This window comes from Echinococcus granulosus (assembly GCF_000524195.1).
Source record: "Echinococcus granulosus chromosome Unknown EG_S00014, whole genome shotgun sequence".
Classification (NCBI taxonomy): Eukaryota; Metazoa; Platyhelminthes; class Cestoda; order Cyclophyllidea; family Taeniidae; genus Echinococcus; species Echinococcus granulosus.
In genome coordinates, this window is record NW_020170394.1 from 871,039 (window position 1) to 895,796 (window position 24,758).

General features: G+C 40.7%; 1 protein-coding gene across 1 annotated transcript; it reads right to left on the bottom strand. All coding sequences in view use genetic code 11, as the record gives it.

The window, feature by feature from the left end:
- Nucleotides 1-5,606: 5,606 nt before the first annotated feature.
- On the bottom strand, nucleotides 5,607-23,335 carry EGR_02970 (Myocyte-specific enhancer factor 2C; the record flags this gene model as incomplete). Its single annotated transcript, XM_024492219.1, has 4 exons — nucleotides 5,607-5,791; nucleotides 8,203-9,067; nucleotides 14,242-14,919; nucleotides 23,078-23,335. The coding sequence occupies 4 exons, from the start codon at nucleotides 23,333-23,335 to the stop codon at nucleotides 5,607-5,609; spliced, it is 1,986 nt and encodes a 661-aa protein (XP_024353414.1).
- Between the last annotated feature and the right edge of the window lie 1,423 nt (nucleotides 23,336-24,758).

A 24,758-nucleotide genomic window follows, 5' to 3' on the forward strand; every position in this document is an offset into this window, starting at 1 on the left:
ATTACTAAAAATAGACCGGAAGATTCTGTACATTTATGCTGTCATAAAGAATGTGCAAATTACTACCTCACAAATGTCGTTCGGTTGTTTGGTGAACTCACCGAGCTGATTCGACTTCCAACCTTCCATAAATTATCTAGTAGCCTGTACCATCGTGGTAATTTATTGGTTAAATTTAACCTAAATTCCCCACTATGAACGATATTACGTTGTTTTGTAAAGCTTCAACGGGGTTATCTAAGCATCTCATGTCAATCATCAATACAGCCAGATGATAACTCAGCACCGATCTGCTAGTGCCCCTAAAACTTGCGTTGCTGATCACTTACACTCAAAAAAATCCCTGATACACTTTCAGATAAAGTTCCCATTGACATGCTAATGAAAGTTCACTTACAGAATACTGGCAATGGTAATCCTTGATATTCTTAAATTATTGTTCTGGGTATTACACGGGGGCGGCAATCTATTTTAAATAGAATCGATGGTGAAGAGGGGAAGAAGACGTTTTCTTTGAAACAGGCATGGACCATCAAGACTTCTTGCATTTATCTCATTATTGGATTTTGTGAATAGGTCATATATGAGAGTTTATGTGAAGAGCGTAGCGTCGATGCCCCGACGGGCAGTCGGAGGTAAGCGTTGAACAAACGACAAAGGTCGCGGCAGCCGACGGCAGACAGGAGACAAAAGCCGATCAAGGCCATATGGTAGTTGTTAGGATGCACACAGTTCTCCTATCACCGCCTGACGAAATTTGTTAATGTCAAGGGGTTCTTTTGCTTTGTGTGCATGTAAACACCATCTGAATATGCTTTACTCTCGCTGGACCAAGTGTATAAAGCAATGTTCTCGACTCGACTAATTATTTCGCAGCAAAACGAGTCCGTTGCGGAAAACTGTGCTCCATTTACTCACTCTAGTTTGCGTATTGGTAATGTGAGATGTGAAGATTGCTATAGAAGTAGGTTTCAAATTACCCTGCTTATATAGGTTTTCGTCAGAAATATTGAGTCAGCGGAAAATTGCGGTGAATTTATAAGGTATGCTTTAATTGGTACTCTCCGCAATTCTTCCTATCAAACCTACGAAATGAATAGAGGCTGTTTAAGTTTTCTTTTGATGTGGCAAGCAACTCCCAACAAGTTATTATGCGTTTACGAAGGCACTCGCAAAATTTGAGGTTTTAGCACTGCTTCTAATTAGGTGTACATTAAGAAAGATTTTACTGGTAATGAATGTCTATTCATGAAGGTAACTGATCGACTTTATTCTCAAAAAGGCGAACACAAAGGACAAAAAATTACAAATGGAGAGCTGCGTTACAAGTTTTTAATAAGTCACCTTACATTTGACGATTCCTCGATTAATACGTACATATGTCACTTCTGGTAGAGCTAAAAACTAACAAATATTTATTGTTCGTTCAATGCCAGTATTACATTAACTTTACTTGCCCATGATAGTCGTTGGGAAATATCCTGCATTTTTTATTTAAGTTTCGTTCAGCTAGTAGAAATGCAGGTATTGTCTTCGACATTCGTCTTCTCTGTCATTCAAAAAATGTTTTATAGCACATTTCTATTCACAAACTGCAACTCCAACCTGCGCGTTGCTGATCACATTGGCGTTAGTAATTGGAGAGTCAATAGGACCACTTTAGACTTTAAGCAACATGTTTAAGAAGCATGCACGAACGCCACTTCAAATGGCACCACAAATACTCGACTGGAACGTGGTAAGGTAATGAGGTGGGTGTGCTGTGCAAAATGCTGTTATCAAAAGGGCTGTGACATGAATGCTGATAAGTCCTTCCCTCACTTACCGTGATGTGCTTCGTGAAATGGAAAGGAATAAAGAAATTAGTCCGACTTTTTTTCAAAGCATTTCCCATAATTAAAAACTGTGCTTTTGCAGTTGAATATCTTCATTCAATTATATTCTTTACCTCACGTGGGATAATCTGAATTATCACAACAAGTAAGAAGATCGCAAAAAAGTGGAAAAATTTCATCGTATCTAGAAAAGGAAAAGTAAGTTGAGTCATCGCCATATCCATCCAAGGTGAATGACTGCGTCTCCAGAATCAAGTACTAAGTTGCAAGTCATTGGACCATTGAATACAGTTTAAAGGTTAATTTTATAGCACCACCGGATCGGCGCGACAAGTAGTATAAATAAATAGGCTTATCAAACATCATTCCAAGCCATTTGGATGTCGTCCTTGAATTCAAAGAAAAAGTCCCACAATTAAAGGAGGGAAAAGCTGTTGTAGACGTTGCTGACGGCATCAAAACAGGTTTGGGAAAATTAGGTTTAACACGCTTTAACGCTGGCGCATCGGTCATCCACACAATCACAGTAACTTTACTTGATAAATCCTCCAATAAGTCTTTTTATTTTACTTGAAGTACAATAATTATTTACTAGTTATGAGATGACCTTTAATAGAAACAGCAAATTTAGAAGATGGCATCCCTCTTTTTAAACGTCTGTAAGAGGGAAATGCAAATAACCTGACATATTGTCGTAGTTTAGTAAGGAATTTACCCGAATGACTGAATTTTTACAGGCTATAAACACATTCAGTTTGCAGGAGTTTCATCGATGCTTTCGTTTTTCAATATATCCCAGTCGCGACGTTACGTCGGAACTACCAATTTGAGTAATTTTGCCTCAGATAATGTCGAAAAAGGACCAAAAATGTGACAACGGAAAATAAGATGGCCTTCTTCGAACAAAAGCGAACCATTTCGACTTAAAACTCACTGAGTGGTATAGTTTCGCGCTGTGTGTAATTCGTTCAGCGGCGGCTTGTCCGACATCAGAGTTGCCGCATCAGGTTTGAGTGCTGTATTCTATATTCTTGTAATTTTTGTAATTTAACTTCAGAAATCCAGATCTTAGACAATGCCATTGATCTATCAGATAACCGGTTCCCGATTTAGGCTAAATTGTAGTACGAGGTGGTTGGACGAGATTGGTGACAAGACTATGTAAATTTATCACCATTACTGGTAACTTTTGTCTATCTATTCTGATTATTCTCCAACAGAAATATCTTGTCTTCGTTTACCATCATTTGTGACGAGAAATTATGTACCTTTTCATTGTCCCTCAGGGCTCAAGCCCTTCAGCGAAATTGGCGCTCGGGTTCGATCATGCTAAGAACATCGTTATGACAGCAGTACTAAGCAAGCAATGATGCCTCCAAATTCAAGTCTTTCGAACCAATAATTATAACTAAATGGATTACAAACTTACCCAACTTTTGTGCTGACTGAAGTGAAGGGCTTGGGAACGCCTGAAAGGGGCAAATAAAATTGAGGCACGAAATTATTTTATTTTATTGGAGAGTTCAAGAAGCACTGGTATAATGGAAAGAAATTTAACACATTTCAATCAATATTATTTTAACGTAAATGAATACGGGCATTGGCATGGAAATGTTTAAGAAATCGACATGGGACCATTGTGCAAAAAAACTAATGTTAATTTACATTCACACTAAGTTACAAACATCTCACGAAGCTTTCATTGATGCCATGAACCTCGGTCTAACATCGTGGATGTTTAGCCCTAGACAATTACAGATATTTACCACATCTACGTCAATCTCAGGAATTTGCCAACCCACTCGTGAAATTACTGCCAAGGCGGGCCGAAGACAACCACATCTGGACATTTCAAAACTATCCATCTATCCTTTGGGAACGTGTAAGATACCTCTCCCCCTCTCCATGGGATTACAAAAGAGGTAATTTTTCTGATGATAAAAATAAGTTCATTAAAGTCTACCCTCAAGCCGCAGAAAGATCCTACTAGTTTTTCGGCCATCCAGAGAAGGGTGGAAAATCTTCTCCAAAACTAATCGGTCATTTGAACCGCACTCGAATAAAAGTAACTTCTGAACCTTAATTTCCTGACAAACACAGATTTGCTCCCGCATCTCAACGTCCGCCGTGACTATGATAAAAATAACTTGAACGCATGGAATACAATACAGAAAGGAACTGTTCTGAGCATGATTTTGGGCTTAACTGCCACCACTTCGTTGATTGGTCATACAAGAACGGCAAAAACGGGTAGCAATCGCGTATTCTGGCCCACTATAAAATTCAGTCATAAATACGAATGGCTAACCAAAATTTTTGTTACCAATACGACTTTTGGTATATTAACTCGAAAGACATGTCGAAGGCATCCTCAACTTGAACCTAACCCTCGCCTCGACTAGTAAAAGAAAGCTCTCAAAGTAAGTGTTCTTTTTTTTGTTCGAGAAGGATGAGCGCAGAGGGGCAGGAGGATCTCAAAAGGCAGCACATTTGACAAACCTCCGAGATAGGGCGCATTGTGGTAGTGTATGAGCAAATGCTGCGAAAGAGACAGTCGTCTTCTCAGTAGTTACAGATGTTGTTGATTTTAATATAAGATAGAGGCATATGTATTGGTAACGATAATAATATTCAGTCCCTCACAAAAAATAGTGGACATAGCGTAAGGAAGAGGAGGCGGAGGGGTACGGGTAGATGAAATCATAAATTATTAAAATTGGCGTGATCACGGGCGCAGTACTCTCTTTGGGATGCAGGCACGCGCGCACAGCTTCTTAGAAGAAATACCAACCGCGCTGTTGTGGGTGAGTGTGCGTTTTTGTGGGGAGGGAAGCGAGACGACTGGCAAGTGGGACTAATAATGCGGGGCGGAGGGTGGGAATGGGGAAATATTGCACAATTTTTACAGTGTTGACATAAATGAGATGAAGGAAAACAGTGTCGTCGTCGTCATCGTACTCTTGTTAGACTTGAAACGAAGAGAGAAGCAGAGGCATACGAAGGGCAAGAAGGGAGAAGCAAGCGGACTAGCAAGCTGTTTGGTCGCTTGAATGATTTGGAAATATGCTGAGGGGGTGGGAGCATGCACGCACGCACACTTGCATGCGTACACACTTCCTCTCCCCCACCTTCACGCGCGTGTCGGGACGTTGCGCACGTGCACAAGCAAGAGACGATCGATAAACCAGTTCAACATGCGCACAAGCCGCGCGCCGTCGTCGCGATGCCCGAGCGCGCACTATCGATTTTTGGACAGGCACGTCCGCGCGCAGATGCGCATACTGAAGAACGCACGCACACGAACGCGAATAAACATGTGTTTACAAACACCCACTCAAGAGTGGGCAAGCGGGGATTGCTCACAGACGCAGATATAGCTGATTCTAGAGGGCAGCCAAGGGGATATACAAAAATATGTTTGTTTTTCGTCTCTCAGACCGGGAGATTCGTGCACACATTCTCCTTGCACGTGCGCCTGATTACGCCGCGTGCCTGTCCAGATGAAGCCGTCGAGCCTCCTTTTTTGAAGTGCACAGGGATGCAAAAATATGCGCATGTGTATAGGAAAAGATGAAATTTCCAGTTAAGGAGATATTCTTTTTCAGTATTTTATAAAACCGTCAGTGTCAGAATAGTCGTGCGAATCGTAACTGGGTGATAGTATGATGATGACAATGACGACGACGACAACATTTAGATAGGATTACCTTCTGTTATGGTCTCAATGTTTGGTTTGAAGGAGTGAGGAGGTGGGGTGAGAAAGAGCGCGGGTTAGTGTCGTCGAAAGCGCTTCAGCGGGACGGGGAGTGAGGGGGAAGTGGAGGGGAGGCTGCCGGTAATTGAATTTACGGAGTCAATTGTAACAAAGGTGTTAAAGTTTTCGGCTGAGGGAAGACCAGTCCGTGGGGGAAAACAGCCAGCTGGCATCACACCGGGAACGCATCGTCGTGGAACACCTAAAAGGTGTGTTTGTTTGTGAAGGAAACCAAGTGGAAACTTATAACCTTGACAAAATAAAAGTGAAGGCTAGGGGCAAAAGTCCCCAATTTAAAAATAACACTCCTTACTGTTATTATTATTATTATTCTACGCACTGAAAGAAAGTAAAAGGCCCAATTTACTCCTTATTGATAGTCTAAATAAAGGATAAAAGGAAATTCGAGGTACAAAGGACACCCTAGTGTAATCAATCATATGATGGCCTTGATGATAATAGACGATTTTCAAAGTTGTTAATTGCATGACTTTCGAAAAGTAAGGTGATACCAACTGAAGTGCGATAATAAATTCAATCGTCTCTACAACGTTAACCGACGGAGGTAAGATCATGGACCAAAGTAGACTTTGCGAGGAAATTAATATGATCAGAGAATCGGAACCATAGTAACTAATGGGAAGGCGAGAAGGCAGGCTCAAGCCTAGTCAAGACAAGGACCACCTATAGCTGGGCTTAGTTTAATCAGAGTCCACTTAAAAAGCAAGTTGTGTGCATGTGTAAGCTCTAAAAAAATAAAAGCGCTCATATCCAAACACTTGTTCGATAAAGAAAAAGGCAACGGTGATGAAACAATTGTCCTTTATTCACAATGCGCGTGTGCTTCTGCACATCGCCTTCTAGTCATGCACCTAACACGCGCGCTCCTTATTTTTTTCTCCTCCCCTTTCCCTCACTCGCTCGCTCTATTCGCCCCTTCGACAGTAATCGTGAGTTTTGGCCTTCTGTGATATATTAGTCCTGCGTCAGCCACAAGAAGTACCCTCAGCAAGAACCGCGGTAGTAATAAATAAGGGAGCTTTTTAGGAGAGGAAGTCGGAAATAATATGATGATGAAGAAATGGCGCTATTGCCATTGAGGAATATGGAGTGAGCACATTTTGGTCCTCTCAGGGTGGTAGCAAAAAGTCACACCGAAGGCACCAAACCCTCCCGTAGGAATATCATTTCACGCCTCAGCTTTCCTGCTGGTCCAATTGAAGTGAATCCAAAACTGAAGCGCAATGTGAGTCCCAAAGAAACCAGTCATCATGCAAATCAACGGACTGTCGCTTTGTGAACATTCCGCGAATTTCTACTAAATCCTTAGGTCAACAGAAGACCGCCGGTACTTCAGTCATATCGTCATATTTTAAATTCCATTGCCAAATAAAAGAAGCACACACAAACAGTAATTTTCATGATGGATAAGGTGGAGACATCACTTGATCAGGAAATAAGTAAAAGTAAATTTCGAGTAGGTTAAAGAGAAATGCAAAAGTGACCCATAGCGCAAGTAAAACGCTATCTGGACATCTGCACTAAGAGCTCTACGTAGTTTCGATATAGCCTCATTATCTCGATACCTCAATTTTTCAATTCTGACGTAGTTCGGATGATGATTGGAAGCGCAGGCAGAACGAATTTCCGGACGATTTCAAATAGCAGCTACGGTTAAAGTTGGATAATTATGAATAATAGTCGAAAAACGATATGTCATAAACTTTACAGAAAATCCCCTCCGTAAGTATCTCAAAGCATCAAACTGAGGTTTAAAAATGTGTTGATTTGCTTTAAATTTCTTTTACCGGTTAAAATACTATTTATGAATATAAAAGCTAATAATATGTAGAAACAAGATTGCTATTGGTGCATTAGCAGCTTAACACAATGGCGCCTCCAGAATGGTTTAATTCAGGAGAAAATAAAACAAATCCATTTAGGTAGTAGAGGTGGTCGAGAAAAAAATTTTAGAGAAAAAAGATGGAACGCTCCAACCACGTCATCAGACAAACGAAAAAGGGGGCTAAGCATGCCTCAGCTAGGGATACCACAGTTTATTTCAAATCACAAATGCGAATTTACTCATACAGAGAGGTTTTAATGTAATCGAAGTAAGATTGCCTTGGTCTCAAATAATTAAATAAACGAATGATTAGAATAAAAGAATTCATTAATCACTCAGCAATATCGGCGAATTCAACAAGGCATCACATCACAAGGACAACAAGATAGCCCATCTAGTAATGCAGTTGGGTTGTCTGTAAATCCACAAATTTAGCACCATTATCTAATAAATGACCATACCTTAGAGAGAGTGGAATTTCCAAGCTTTCATTTAAGGTAGGATTGTCCAAACAGATTTATCGACAATATTATTCCGTCGGGCATCAGTTACACCCACTTCTTCATCATAGCAAGCTTCTACCATTTTTAACCACTAAGAGTCAGATTGTTGTCCCATATAAATTCCTCAGAAATTAAAAGTTCATTGTTTGAAGAATCAAGACTCTAAATAGCAACCGCAAGAAGCAAATTATTTTGGATGAACCTGTGCCATGCCAAGTGAACAAGTTAATGGCAAATAACAAAAGGATTTAAAAAATTGCTCACCCGGTCGCGATTGAAAGGATTCGCCAGCTCTTCCACCACAGGCCTGTACAGAATTAACATCGCTACTACCACTGGTATCTCCGACAGTGTTTCTCATGGAGAAATACATGGACGACGGTGTGTGCTGTGGAGGCTGCGAGTAGTCATCCATCACTGGAGCCAGGACACTACCCCCAGCCGAGTGCTGATCCGGCAGACTTCCACTGTCCCATGGCGTCGCATTCACCCCCTCACCACCGGCCGAATAATTCACCGTCGGAGATTTACGCAGCTGCAGCGGTCCGTCGGGATCTGAGCTCATTGAAGAAAAGAAGTCGTTGCTTGTGCTACTCGTAGGGCAAAAAAGGAGATTGGGGGGAGGTGGGGGCGGCTGGGGATGGGGTATCATCTGGTGCTGCGGCCTCGAGTGAGCAAACAGCAGGTCGTGAGCGGAGGTGGTAGGGCTGATCGATTTAATGCACAGACCCGGAGAGGAGGAGACCGAGGCAATGTGATGAGAGGTCTGTTGGAGGTCGGAGTCGGAAAGGTAGGAGCCACCCCCTCCACTACCGCCACTACCACCACCGCTGCTACCGCTGCCGACCCCATTGCCAGACGGCACCACCATTAGATTGCCACGAAGGTAGGCGGCGGAACCCGAGGCATGTCTAGTGTGAGAGTTACTGAAAGGACTGTTCGCGTAGCCCCCAGCGGCAGAAGCACAACGTGAAGACTCCTGCGCAGCGAAGGGAGTCGCTAGGTTGGGGTTGGGGCAATGCTTTGCTGCAGGCGCCTTTAGAAGACTCGAACGACTACACAGGTACGAACGGGGATCGAAATCTGAATCCACGAAGTGGCCATCAGTAATGGCAAGAGCTGACGCAGGCTGCAAGAATAGAGTATGCGTGTTTTGTAGTTGCGTACGACACTGGTGTTTGCATCGCATGCTCTGGATGATATGGCTTTCCAAAAAACATCCTTGGATGAATGTAAAAAAACAAAGCTAATACGGATGCCGATTTCCCAAGTTTGTAACTACGAAATTTTCGTTTCAATGCACGAAATGTAACGCTTTGGCGCATATGAAGAGGTCCATACTAAATGACAAACAGTAGAAAAAAAGGGGAACTATACAGCAGAATAGTGGTACTACAAAGAGTTACAGCTTTCCCGTTCAAACAAACACGAGCAATTTGCTATGACATAACTAAACGCTTTCTCCACTGCCAAAGGGGTGTAATGCCCCGTACTGGTCAACGGTAGTCACCTTTCAAAGAAGGGGAGCTTCCTAGACCGACCGTCCCCACACTGTTCGGACAATGTTAGGCGCCTTGCTGTTTAAATTAGCTTGCGCACTATAATCAAAACACTCTCATCCAAAAGGGTAATGACTTAAAAATGGGCTTACTTTACGGTATTCCGTGTAGTGGAACAATAAATTACAGTCTGGCGGCGACGAGGTCCACCAAAACCTACTCAACTCCGGTTGAGGGTTAAACTGACTCGAACGAATGTGTAAAGTTAATAAGTGATTCAAAGCGCTCGATCGACGCAACGTGGAAATCGCCTGTCTGAATTTTCCTTCAATACAAATTAAGGACCCCCAGTTTGAGATAGTGTTTGAATCCATGGCGCAGTAACAAATACATCCTCGGCTTGCGTGGATAAGGGGTATGATTATTCTTTCAAAACCGCGACGCCAGTCAAAATTTATCTCAAAGAAGAAATGTTATGCAATAAATTTAGAGCAACTCAGGCTGCTTCTCATCCGCTTTGTGGCCTCCAAAAAGTTGTAATTTCATGCTTCTACCTCTCATGTTTGAAATGAGAGGTTACCTTAACATGACGGTAAACAAGTTGCAGTGTGTTGAAATCGCAGCGTCGCAGTAAAAATACACCTGGCAAGTAAATCATGTACTGACAAGTACATACATGTTTTACAAGAAAGCTGTTTCTGTTACATGCTTAGAAGGCCGTGGTATTGTAGAATATATTTTGTGAAAATCAGCACTATAGAAAAACTATTTGGAAGATGCCTTTTCAACGTAGGCTTGAGATTAAAATACCCAACAAACGGATGCTCCTATTTGAATCAGATGAGTATGGTGTGTGTGGGTGATACCTTGAGGTATTTTTAGACTGAAATGGCGAAATCATGGGTGGAGTGCATATATAGCTTTAATACAATTATAAAGTGCCAAGATATTCAGAGGAGTTGCAAAAAAAAGCAGTCTTGGTTAAACTTTGTAAATGCTGTCGTCAATAGGCAATAAAAAACAGAGGAATGGTCTTTCAGCCATATGCAAACTTCTGATTTTGCGTATCCTCGTTGGAATCTACAGCATACTGGAAGTGCCAGATCTGCCAAAACCACAACCACTGAAAAATATATCGTCATGCATTACTGGTAAAAGGAGTCTTTTCGTTATTATGGCGGACAAAGTACTTACCTAAGAGGGATTTGCGAAAATGAACAAAATATTTATTGAAGAAAGGACTAAAGTAGAAAAACAGACCGATTAGGTGGAATTATTAATTCACCGAGTTCTCAAAACCTGAGGCGGGGTCGATATCGGAAACCGCTCAACTCTGCGATCAGCACAAAAGTTCTCGAAACATATCGAGAATGATAAGGTCTTGAACTGAAATAATACAACCATAAACTACACGCACAGTGCGTAAATAGGCTTAGAGAATTCGATGATGCAAAGAGTTGGAAGCGAAAAAGTCAATACTAGAGGGCTAAAGCGCCGGCAAGTAGCACAATAAGACACTACCACTACTCGAGCATTCAACTACCCACGTACCCTGTTGAAGTGAATGGAAAAATAGATCTAAGCAATAACCCTGAACAAGAGATGAAGAGAATGGAAAAGCAACTGATAGGCGTTAGAGGAGCGTGCAATAAACGTATGAGGGCACACAATGGGACAATTTCCTTAAGAGCTCAAGACTACAGAACGTCACCACAAGTCACACCCTTGCGCCATCAGGCAAAATTGCATATCTTGGCGCTAGTTACACGCCTGGTTAAAAAGTGAATGAGACCATTTTACTTTTTAGTCTCGGCACATTCAGTACTCTACAAAGGATGAATTCCATGGTAATGCTGGTGTTTGTTGCCCGTTACATTCATAATTATCCAATTGATTCTAGGGAAACAAATATTTAGCTCGGATTTCCAAATTCACAATTCATGCTCAGGATAAGCCATTGCTCTCAGTTATAACTTAAACAAATACAGTATCGAGGCTTTAGGTACCCAAGAAAACTATTAATGAGCACTAAATTCAGCAAATGGTTATCATATGAACTTTGAAATCACTTAAATCAGATGTGGAATCCCGCGGTTAAACACGATGTGTTTTTATCTCAATAACTCCAGAGGTCTCGGTTGAGCATTGCAATGCGCAAAACAGTGATGGGACTGAATTCAATAAAGGGGAATAAAAGTCAACCAGTGTGAAGAACAATTAAAGATGTGTCTTAATTGCTTGACGTAGTATAAACCAACTTCCAGGGCTAGCACGTTCCATCAATGCTAATAACGCACATACCTCAAGTTACTTCCTAGCTATTGCACCTAGGGTATTAGCGGACTCAAAGTCAACAGAGAAGGGGATGAAATCGAGGATATGCAGCAATTGAAAAATGCGAACAGATTCCGTGAAAGAGCCTAAGGTGAGCATAAATAAGTACACTCGAAGAAAGTGAAGTAGCTAAGCCGAAACTGTGCTTGTCAAACCGTGATTTTTTGCCTTCATGCACACAAATACTGTTCTGACAAGACTATTACTTCCACACATGAACAAAAAATTTTCGCGCGTATAGACAAACTTTAAAGGAGGGGATTTAAAAATGACCATGAGAATTATTGAGAGAATGCAACCCAGAGCATTGGAGAAGAACAGGGATTTGCGATCCCTGAGAGCACTAGTTTACGTGGTTGCAGTTGCCAAAATAGGGGAATTTTGTCAAGTACATTTTAATACGTAATAATTAAGATAGATGACTGCCACACTTGAAGTTAGGTGAAATTGACATGAATAGTGGCACTATCAATGGTATAGTGAAGTCATACAGGAGTGGTTAACACAGCGATGAATATATCCGCGAGTTTGGAAAGTGCATTGCACAATTTATGCACACTGCCAAATGTGTATTGACGCCGGAGACCAATAAAGTGCTCCACGATATCAACACACGTTGCTCGCCACATTACATTTTTCGGATTTACCGGCATCTTTAATGTATAGGCTTCAGTGCACCAAAGTACACGTACATTCTAAAACTGTTGCCTCGGTTAAAAATGGGGAAGGACTATACAACCCTATTTGCTGGTGATATAGTTTCAAGGGAGAAAGGGACAGAATTCGGAGAAACAAAATCCACGAAATAATCGCTGATCTCACGCATCCCCCAAAGTGTACGCACCCGCAACCATACACAAATGCACACATACACGATGTAGAGGCCAGACATCCCTGCCCGCACGGAAAAGAAGAGGCGCATCTGTTCGGTATGATCCACAGATGGGCGAAAGGCAGAGAAATTTATCGTAATTATTTATCTACACTCAACAGGGCATTCATACGCGCACACACCGGTGCTACTAACAAGTCAAACCATCCCAAAACATCCCTTCGACTTTCAGAAGTGTCAACAATAGTAAAACTTCAAGGATTTCGCAAAATGTAGACAAACGGTAAATTTGTCAAAGAAAAAGCTAGGCTGAAGATTTCACATTTGCTTTCTACAACGTGCTCAAGCCCTTTAAAGCAAGTATATGCAGGCTTTAGGGTGTAGTGTAATCAACGAGACATTCCGAAGGAATGGTAATAACATTGTAGCAAAGTGAAAGCTAATTGCATACTTATTCGGGATAAAGTCCTACCAATTAAAACAGACAGTAAGTTTGGAGCGAATGTGATCCCTGTGACTAAAAACACAGCTTAAAATAGTTAAGAATGAACTATGATTGAGAGGGAATTTCACCGTCCGACCTAGCATGAAAAGGAAAGTATGCCTACCAAAAAACAATGGCTACTTTTTTGGGGACTGAACAAAATACAAATACAAAGCTCATACCTTGAATCCGATTCAACGAGAAAAACATGGCAACCACAGTAATATGTTAATATCAACTTCAAGATACTCAAGGGAATACATGAATCGGTTCATTTAAATTGTCTTTCGTACACTGCATAAGTTTATTGATTAAAGGTTACACAGGAAGAGCGTTAATATATTATTGGTGTAACTTGATCCCACAATGCCACCATTTTTACAGCGAAAATATGCACCCAGGCGATTGCAGAAGCTAGCAGTTCTGATATAAAACTAGTGTTCATGCTAAGAATTAAGAAAGTGAGAATTTTTGGAAACAACTTTTCAAAAATAATAATATGAATGGTATACTGAAATAATGAAAATGGGGTGTTTGTATTTACATGAGTAACGATGAAATGGCAAATCATTGCAGGCACGACTTTTCCATGAAAAAAAAATAATCGGACGGGGAAGTAGGTGCGCCAAAGTTGCGGATGAATGCCACTTCACTTATAAATGGGTCCAGAAAAACAAAATGATTCGACATAGCCTTATCGTTCAAATCACCCAAAGTCTCCAAAGACAATTATTTATCTAGTATTCCTGTTAATAAGCAGTTATGGTAACTAGCGGTTAAAGTATATCACCGTCTATTTACAGTTCATAATACGAAAATAGGCTTTGGTTAAAATAGCCACATGTAACGCATGGCCACTAGAAGGCCTGCATTAGATGAGTTAATGGAGGTTCGATTATGCCAATTAAGGCAACGTACCCTATATCCCACGTAATAATGTTGTGGGTTCTGAAAAACGTGGAACACGGAGCATTAGAAAATGCAATTTCGTTTTTGGTATTGAGAGAGGCTTAATAACCTATTCGAGGGAATATACTCATTATTTTTACTCCCTTTGGACCAAAGTGTACAGATAGACGCGAATATTGGAATCTGGCACAAATTTTCGCGTTTATTGAGTCGCCGAGGTTTAGTGAAAGGTGTAAAACTCTTACCCTGACCATTAAAGGGGTTCCTGCGTGTTCGCTCAATCTATCAATCTCCCTGCCTCCAGCACTGGCCTGCTGGCCATCTGGATTCTTGTCCGAGCAATTGACAATGTCTTTGATCTCCTCACCCAGTCCTACCTCGTCTTGTGACTTCATCAGACAAACCTCGGGCGGAGCCACGAGGTCCGGCAGTCGAGTGTGATGTTGGTTGGGCGGAGGCAGCACGAACATTTTTGTGCCAGGCACGTAGCCCGAGGGTCCCTCCTGCTGTGGCTGACCAAATTGACCGAAAGGAAGCGCTCCTGATCCCGAGTCCACAACAGAGTAGTCGTTGGGTAGGTCGGAGGGCTGCGAAGGTGCTAGACAGTCCTCTTCATCATTTTCCTCTTCCTCCACCAGACCACCGCCCCCATCGCCGCCACTTCCAACGGTTGAAAGGGTAGTACCATTGCCGGTGGCCACTATGGGCGGACGCAGAAGACCGTCCAAAGCATCCGAACCATGGCCCGAGGAGGCTGCCCCCGTGCGGTAAGCGAAAACATTCGCAACAGCAGCCACTGCAGCACTGGGAGTCTTCTGGTGGTAGTCGAGAGTCGGTGCTGTTGGTGAACTCCCACTGGTGTCCGATAAGCCCGTAGAATTAATGGGCAGGCTATAGGATTTGTTATCCCGTTTGTTCAGCATCTACAAACATTGGTTGCCATATTTTAACTCTAAACCATTCCTAAATTTCATAAGGTGCCAGGATTCCCGTCTAACACGAGTGGTGAAAATAAAAACAGTGGTATTTGTGAAGTGTATCAATCTTGTGACAGACAATCGTATAGTTTTGAGGAAAATCGCTCAAGGACCGAATATTTTGTATTGTGTGGAAATTAACGCAATTTATTTAGCGTAGCTGTTTTATATTGCAGTTCAAACAACAAACATAAAATAGGGCTTCTCATAAGTTTGTTGGAGGATTTATCAATAGTTACACGCACAACAAAGTAGACCAAATATCTCTCCAAACGGGATTCACGAATGTATGGATGAAATAATAATAGGCACAAAAAGGAGGCTCCAAAGTGGTTCGTAAGTTTTTAATGGTACAGTTTTCAACACCACGGAACAAATGTGAATTCAGGGTATTGCGGTGCCAGTCGGTGTTAGGGATGGTTGAGCCAAAACACCCCAGATCAGAAGATTAATGTGATTTAACACCCAAACGTCGTGCGGTTTGGAACGTGTTAGGACAATTAACATAGCAATTAAACTATAGGAAAATCGTAATATTTATGCGAAGATAGTTTTGATCGGTGGCGAAGATGTGGGACCAATGGCAGACAATGAGTACTCACGTAGTCAGGGTTCGAACCGCTCTGGACAAGAAAGTATGCCACCCAAAAACGCTAGAGCAAGATAACGCCAGAAAAAAGTTCAAAGAATAGGTACTAAAACAGCCAAAATACAGATGTCACATGAGGACAAATGGGAAACCATCCGAGAAGTCCCAGTTTGTTATAAATGTTGCGAAAGGCCCACCGACCAAAAAGCTTCAAAGGCCAGTTCTCCTCCAATCAGATGAGCGTTGGATTAGAGATAAAGCGAGTCAAGGAGTTTGCAAATGTAAACAGGTTACTGCTGTGGTGAGTAGTTCCTTGGCATGTCAAATAAAGAATACTACAAACGAATATCTACGACTTTAACACTGCATCTTGCTTTGTGACATAAACACGATTTTATAGAACACGGATACTTGAGATTTTCTTTGTTTCAGCGCTATGTTTAGGTAGCCAAGATTATATTGCGCATTTTAAAGGACATACCAGGAACAAATTCGTACTATACACCAAACATTATTACGGAAAATGGATGCAGATGGCTCGAAAAATGCCATTATTGTGCAACAAAAAATCCTACAAGGTTAACGGAGCACCGTGGCTTAATTCCAAATACTCATCAATGATTCTTTCATCAGCATTTAGCAAAATCACCGACTCTTTCCAAGGTCTAAGAGCGTGAATGTAGAGGATTTTCATACCGGTAACTTGATTCCAAAAAACTCTAACCACGCAAGACATGGATGTAGGAGAACCCTATAGACAATAATCAGTCGGACAGCCCACATAATATTACAAAATGAAGTCACGCAAAAAGGGGAGGACATGGAATGCATAATAGGAGTTGTTAAATGAGAGTTTATCAGCAAAGCTATTGCAATAATTGGCTTATTTATCTGCCGCTTATCTAACGAACAGAAAGGAAAATTACTTATCATTGAGCACGGAACCTGAGTCGAGTCACATATTTAATGCCCGCGTTGGAATTTACAGTATCGTCTGTGAAAGAAGCTAGCAATAGAAATGTGCCGATCTTGCGCCGTATTTACGGAAGAAATCCAAGAACTAACGTGGCAGTTTCCGCCTGTTAGTCAAATTTTCATTTCTTGCCTAGATCTAAAGTTACATTCCTTTCTATTAAATTGCACAAGCAAAAAATACCAAAAAAAGGAAAATAACTGAGTATCAGTAAACACGTACCGAAACAGTTAACCTTTTTGATCATGTCCGTAGAAATCGTGATAAGTGGTGAATTTTATGCAGTCGATACAATAAAAACAAACTCAAGCCTCATCACATTGTTTTACAAAAGCAGATTAACAATTGCTACACTAGTTTTCAAGGTTTACTAGAGGTCAGCTCCCCAACAGAAGGGGAATGATCCCAAACTACCAAACTGACTCGATTCGATGACCAGAATTCTCCATCAAAATGCGGAAAAAGTGAAGCGAGCTGCTGATATGGTCATACATATGTCCGATTGAGGTTACAGTCATTCGAATACTAACAATCACATGGAAGACCCAGATTTTAAGGGCAGAAAGGAGTATTTTTGCGGACTTCCCACCTATATATCATCCTTAGCTGGAAAAGAAATAACAGATGCACCTGAAGTCTAGAGGTGCCTAAACAAACAAACCGTTACCAGTGTCACCTGTCCACCCACACTAGAAGAATTGAAATCTTTTTCTGCATACACACAAATGCTCGTCCCGAAAGTAAAAAAGGGTGCACATGCTGACCTCCCAGAGCCACATTTGGCAGGGCTTGCGTGAATATACGAGGTGTCAACGTGCTTCCGTTATGATTGCATGGGCGGGTGCGCACGCCTACTACCCTTTTGTCCCTACCCCCCTTCTCCCAAGGCCCCACTACGCCACATCACCCCCGCTACACCATCACGCTCCCGCTGACGTACATACGTGCACGAACAGTCCGAGGGGTCGTGCGGCCAGAAGCAGAAGAAATCAGCGGTTGGGGGCTAAGTATATTGTTATAGGTGAGAAGTGTGTAATGACTCAAACTGGGGTCTGCGTGGAAATGCACAAAAGGAATTATTTGACAAGAGACTGGTACTATTTTCACTGACCCCTGAGGTCTCATATACGTGATGAGCAGCAAAGTGTCCTATCTCATACAAAACTAAATCAGAAAATTGGCCACCCTAATTCTATTTTGTGTATAATAAACAAGCTACATAGAAAGTAACTAACTAGAACCCAATATTTGCACACTGTTTAGCGAAACTTTTTTTGAAGGGTACTTGCAGACTAGAAGTATCTCAAAATGGGAGTAATCGTGCAGCTCTTTGTAAAGAATGGCAAACTAAGGTAAATATTTAGGCTATGCATGATTTGTCGGCTGGACGTTCCAGAAAGAAGCATATTTGTGGCACGGGTCACTGTACAGCATCTGATTCAAGCAGTTGACGCGGAGGTAATGGGATAACGTTCCTGAAAATATCGCAGAAAAAGTGACTGACATTGAAAAAAGAGGATCTCTGCAATAAGCAATTTGAAGTTATTAGTGTTTTGCAGAAATTGCCCTCCTTAAGGTCATGGATACGAATAAAGCTGGTTGGACTTTGGACTTTGATTGTCGTATACTCAAACCAAATCCCATAAAATTAAGAAAATGAATATGCGATAGTTTTCTAAGGTCTTGAGGCAAGGAAACAGAGAGCGTGGGTGTTGTTTAGCCAGCCTGATAGGAAATAGGTCAATTCCCAGTGGAAATTAAGTAGCCAAATGATGAGCCGTTTCCTTGCTCTGGATACATACGCTTCTATAAACATAACAATATCACCTTCCAAAGAGAGTTAGGTTCGGTGAACTTTGGGCTTATTGCGAAATCCAAAAAAGTAAGGTTGTATAATTGAAACTAGGATGCTGAAAAGTAGGGTTAAGATCGCACAACATTGGTCCTAGATATGCTTTGGAAGTTGAGCATCACTGGGAAAAGTGTGAATAAAGTTACTAAAAAGTACAAAGTGTGCTTGAAAATATTAAGAAATTAACAAATATTTATAAACATGAATTGGTGGTAGGTTTTGCTTCACTTTTTGGTGAAACGACTGGTTAAGGGACTATTATCTAATAAATTGGTGAAAAGGTTTACGAAAAGTCGAAGAACTGGCAAGACAGAAATTAGCACAAATATCGTAGATGAATGCAAAATTGAGGGGTTTGGTAATTTAACGAGAGTTGCTTTAATGGTGGGGTGATAAGTCAAAGGTCAGAAGGTTCGTTACGGAGGTTTCCTTCAACAGTTATCCTACCGAATAAGTTTAAGAAATGTTACCGTAAAGTTTATTTCAGCCATCAACATTAAAATTTGCCCTAGGGTGTCAGTCCATGAATAGCGCCTTTGGTGTGTTCGTGTTAATGATAAACACCAGCAGGGGCGATGCTTTGCCAGGTGGCCAATTGATAAAATTTTCTTGCGAAAAAAGTCATACTTGCAAAATGAAAACACCTGCGATGACACAGGACTCCAGTAGTTTTTTAGCTTCTACAACCGAAGGCCACAAAAGCAAACCAGTTACACTTTGAGTATTTGCATTTTCTAACTTAAATAAACGCAACCGAAATGTTGAGCAATTAAGTTTAGATAATTTACTCAATAAATATTTATTGAATGCTGCATACTAACACACCGATTTCGTTATCGTTAGGCAACTAAAACAACCATGCAAATACACGAAAATCGGCAGTCTAGCTAGCATAATCATGGTTAAGATATCTTGACAAACGTCCCGTAAAAAGCATTACTGACTAAAAGCACGAAAATGGGGACAGGAAATAGCTATTTGGAGCAGGGTAGTGTCCGTTCACCAAGTGGTTATCCTCAGAGTGCAGCTAGGAGTTGGGAAGAAATGAGCATACAATGAAAGCTGGACAATGCATTGAACCACATGTTGTAATCCACGTTTAAAAATGAGTATCAGTTAGACACGAAATACTTCCGACCATGACACCGTCCATCCGCTAAGAGTAAAATACTTCAAATCAAATGGGGTAAAATTTATTGCCAGAGGCTATGTACTGATCACGTATTTCATGAGCAGTCGAAAGCCCAATGTACAATTACGGATTTTCTCCACATTCATGCGCGGCCAAGTAATAAGTTAGGGTGGATACAAAAAGACAGAAGAGTGATAAATCATGATAGCAATAATTCTAGACTTTGTGAGCGTGTGTAGCTGTGTATGCGTGCGTGCTTGCGGGTGAGGGCGTCTCAATTAAATTTAAAATATAAAAGGTTGCTCTACCCTCCCCCAGAGAGGGTGACACACAAAACCGCAAGATCATACAAAAAGCTGATAAGTATGCGAACAACAACAGCAGCAGCAGCGGCGTTGGCAGTGGTTTTATCGTGACAACTGACCCCCTAGCATGACTATTAAATTCTTTTATTCTGTTCTTCACTCAGCATTGCATACTTCCATGCATTGACTCAACGACAATTTTGCACCCGCTGAAGTGATTTGACTACTAACAAAACAAGTGGTTTTGTTTTTGATTATAGTTTCCTCGCGGTACATTACCCATGGAAAAATCATAGCCTAAATTAAACCCCTAAGGCAAAAGTTGATGCTCAGCAATCAATTATGTTCAAGAGCGCACATTAGTCAGGCCAACCAGCAGCTAGACTATCCCTCCAGACTTAGAATAGTACGATACCTATCGCATTACAACCATGGCGAATCATCAATGTACCATAAACAACTAGAGGCTGACCTGATTATGGGTTAAGACAACCCTTAAAAAATTTAGCCCACCGACAATGTAGGCCCTTATTGTAGACTCCGGGTACTGGGTACAACAGAACACCCGGCTGAAAAGCGGTGGACGAACTTTAAATTGTTTCTCGGCCATAACTGCCGATGCCCGAGACCGCATAACAGACATGGCAGTCTGACGTAGGTCAAATATGGCCATCTATTATGCCGTAATACTCTGCCAGTAAAAAAACTTTTAACACGTACAAACAGACGTAGCCAAAAAGCGTTTAACAATGCTTTCACAAATTATGGACGAGCGTAGTCACTAGTCCCTAAATACCACGAAAGGCGGGTGGGCAGAATCGATTAGTTAAAATACTTCATAAGCCATTGCAAATAAACAAACTGCTAAGCAAGGAAAGTGATAATTTTGGTGGTGTTAAAATAAAACAGTGTTAATATACTCGTTGGAAGATAATGTTTGAGCACATAGGCAATCCTTGTGCAAAGAAAGATTCGCTCGAAGCTGTTTGTCAGTCTTAAAGTCATTATTTGTAGCAATGTGCCTTCCAGTTTGGAAAAAAGACCGTCGAGAGCGGGGAATCAACTAATGCGAAATATGAAGAATAAAAAAATAAGCAAAAAATGAAGTCTATTTTACACGTTTGCCTACTTTTATAACCTAGAGAAACAACTACGCTACTGTCAGTCCTTACGGTGACTTATCAGGAGCGTAAAATCGGACAGTTTTAGCAAAGCAGTGTGCTATTACATTCCAAAGAATTAAAAATGAAAATCGAAGCTTATTCGTATGTAAATGTTGCTGACGCATGACAGTGGAACCAAAGACAATAAGGCTATGCCCACATCCGACCGATTAAGTGGTAAATGGAGAAAGTCCAAGAAAAAGAATTGAAGCGTTCATATTTTGAGATTCACTCCGACGTTCAACAACTTTGCGAACGATTGATTGTGTCGCGTTCACTAAATCCTCAAGCAGCCGTCGACACACACATACTTAAGCCCGTGCAAGTTTCTTTCACGCAATCGCATAAATTTAATGCCACCACATACACACTGGCGTGCATTTCTACTCCAAGACGGTGTGCGTCCGAGAAGTTTATAAAGTTCCTCATGAATAGGGTTTCCATTAGTGAAATACGGATAGAAACAGAGACACGGTCTGTAGAAAAGAACAAACAGAACTACGGAAGTTTTCCCTAAATAAGTACTAAGTCTGTCTAAGCACAACCAACCTCCTATCGCGATTGAAATGACTAACGACCAAAATTACTAACTAGTGTCAGCAAAGCTAACAAGAATCTATGAATTAACAGCGATTCCAATCTTATGAGGAAATGGGGTATTCAAGTAAGCAAAATGTAAGATAACGATTATCGGGTGGTGCGAAAATACGGCATTGCAAGTTGGCCTATCACCCTCCAGAAGTGAGCAATAAATTTAACTGATATGGTCCCCCATACGGATATTGAAAGGGATATTAGAATTAAACGGTAATCTTTTCAGCTGATAATAGCGATAATGCGCAAAGTGGGTCACGATAAATAAAATATATGGAGAATAGAAGCTAAGGAAGATTGATTTAGACGTAGTTCTGCAGCCGCGGATGGCATTATTTAACCGTTTCTAAAAGCTCAACACTTTCGTAACATCATCGGACTTTAGACGATAAACTGAACAAAAATATGAAAAAACTGATCCTTGGAAAGGTGAGCGTTAAAATATATGAAAGTATGATTAACAGTTGAATGGACTTTATGTAGTTCAAAAGGGAAATAAACTAGTCCAGGGGAAAAACTTGTGACAGGTTCGGGTGTTCATGCATAAGAGGAAGGATGAATTTATGAAGACGAATTTGATTTAAGGGTGAGATTCAAATTCTGGAAAGAGCTAAAGAAAGCTGACATCATTTAATCGTAGTTATGCTAAGTGGTTAGTAAGCCATTTATGCGCTTGGGGAATATTCGAAAACCATAAAGACGTTTTAAACGGCGAAAATAAGAGATTAGTGAAATGAAAAATATGCAAGAATGAAGGAAAGAGGATTCAAAGAGGGCCCATAAGGGTTGATAAAGGATGCACCGGATGTAATTCCGCAATCTTTGAGAATTATTGTGGTCGAAATAAACCCATCAAAAAAAAAATGAATGGACGACTAATACTTCCATATCCACTTAAGGCTCACGAGAGAACCTCCCACAGAAGGTGGTAATATGAACATTAGCAAAAAATGGACTATTTTAATCAACAAGACCACTTACTTCTTGGTATATAGCAAAGTCAAAACCCACCAGTTTATGTAATCATCATAAACCATTTCAGGTAAAGAAAGCACTGAACCACAATGGACGAGTGATACAGTGATATAACAACTTCAAGGCTAAGCCAAATTACTAAATACGAAATGCAATTAAGTATCTGATATTCAGGAGACGGAAATTAGGATAGTAAACAACTCTCTGACTTTGTGCGGCCCCCTAATATAGCATGGTTTGAAAAAGAAATCAAACGGACACATTAATTAAGGCTTGCGACGACAACGAACCGGCACTTTACCTGCAAAATCATTGGGCGATCGAAATTAATAGCTGCGACACACAGCATAAAAAAACACAAATGCCTAAAATAATAGCACAAACTATCCCCTCCTAAGAAAGAATCGCTGGAACAGAATAAGAGCCTACCTAAATCTGCGTGCCAAATTAACAAATACAACTACATGACTGGTACATAATGCAAAAAGAAGGCATTTTCTGAAAATGAACATGCAACTCACCTCTATGATATCCTTGTTGTTTTTCGACTCATGTGGTTCAGTATAATCTGTGTAACGAAGAAGGACATGATTAATGTCGGAGCTGGCGTATTGAAATAAACGCTTGGCACTGTTGAATATGATGAGAGCGATCTCACAGTCACAGAGTACGCTCAATTCGTAAGCTTTCTTCATGAGACCCAACTTTCTTTTCGTGAACGTCACTTGACGATTGCGCTCATCGTCGATCCGTTTGATTTCTATCTTTTTCCTTCCCATTTCAAATTTTCTTTAATATCAACTAAAACGAACGAAACAAACGAATAAGTCATGGAAACAAAAGTTGTGATGAACTGATAACTTTCAATAAGTTGTACAAAGCTATAACGAATGCCGTAGTCATACACAGACCTAAAAATGTTTAAAAACAACTACTAGGAAAAAGCCACTTTATAACCAAAAAGGATGCCAAGCTTATTGGCTAAAGTAGGGAACGTGATAGAGTATTAATATAGTTGGGAATTTAGACATATCGATACTTTCGCTAAATTCTAGTAAAGACAAGGTTGTCAAATGGATTGATGAACTGAAAACCATAATTGGGAATCTCATGATCAAACGGTTAATTACTATTTTAGAGTGGGATGGAGAGCACAAAAATCACTCAACTAAAATTCGTAAGCCTCAATTCGCCGAAAAAAGGTTATATACGTACGTGTGTGCACTAGTTATCAAGGACAACTAATGTGAATGCATGGTTGTGATACCAAGTTAAGGCAAAAATATGAGAAAAAAATGCGAGTATCCTAACGCCAACCATTAAAATAAGCAGTTCAGAAGAAGTTGCATTCTTCAAAACACAATACTGAGAGCATTGTATCAATGAGCAGGTCTTTATGCCAAGAATAAGAAAAGATCAATCCGACAAAAACTATTCATCAAGATAATACACAAGGACGTAGCTGACCCCCAATAAAATAAAGGCAAATACAAGCATACGTGCACTCACTAATGCCATTAGATAATTTAAGAGTTGTATATCCAAATAAAAGCATTTTCCAAAACAAATGAGAGTCCCGCCGATTCGCAGAACGTGAAAAAAGGGTAAGTGCAGCGAAAAAATTAAGTTTTACAAACGGTGCAAATTACTTAACACAAAGAAGGATGAACGTTTATTAACAGATTAATGGTATGTTAAAAGGGGAATTAATCAAGTATTCCAAAGGCCACTTCTAAGGAAAGAAGTCTTGGTTCATAATGGGTAACTAAGTAAACTTGGGAAGGAACCGTATCCGTAACGCTTTATAAACAAATCAACTACGACATGATAAAAATTAACATCTTATGTACTCAATTTAAATTCCATTTAAAACCTACAGACTTTCCCCACGCTTGGGCATCAAAACACGAGGAAACCCTGTCAATAGAGCCGCAAACGTAGCCCGTTTGTTTTATTGAACTCAATAGACTTAATTAGTTCAAGCAAACACAAGTATTGGTACACCATGGTCTCCACCATACCCGCGAAAATATTTGAAAAATTCCCATAGCTAGGTTCTGCAATTGATGCAGTGCAAAAGCGGCAAGAAGACATTTAGTCTAACACCAGCAAGCCTATGAAGTTTTAAGCAGTGAAGATAATACCTTATCGCTGCAATCATTCAGCAAATGCGCTCGTATGCACCAAAAAAGAGTGTATGTT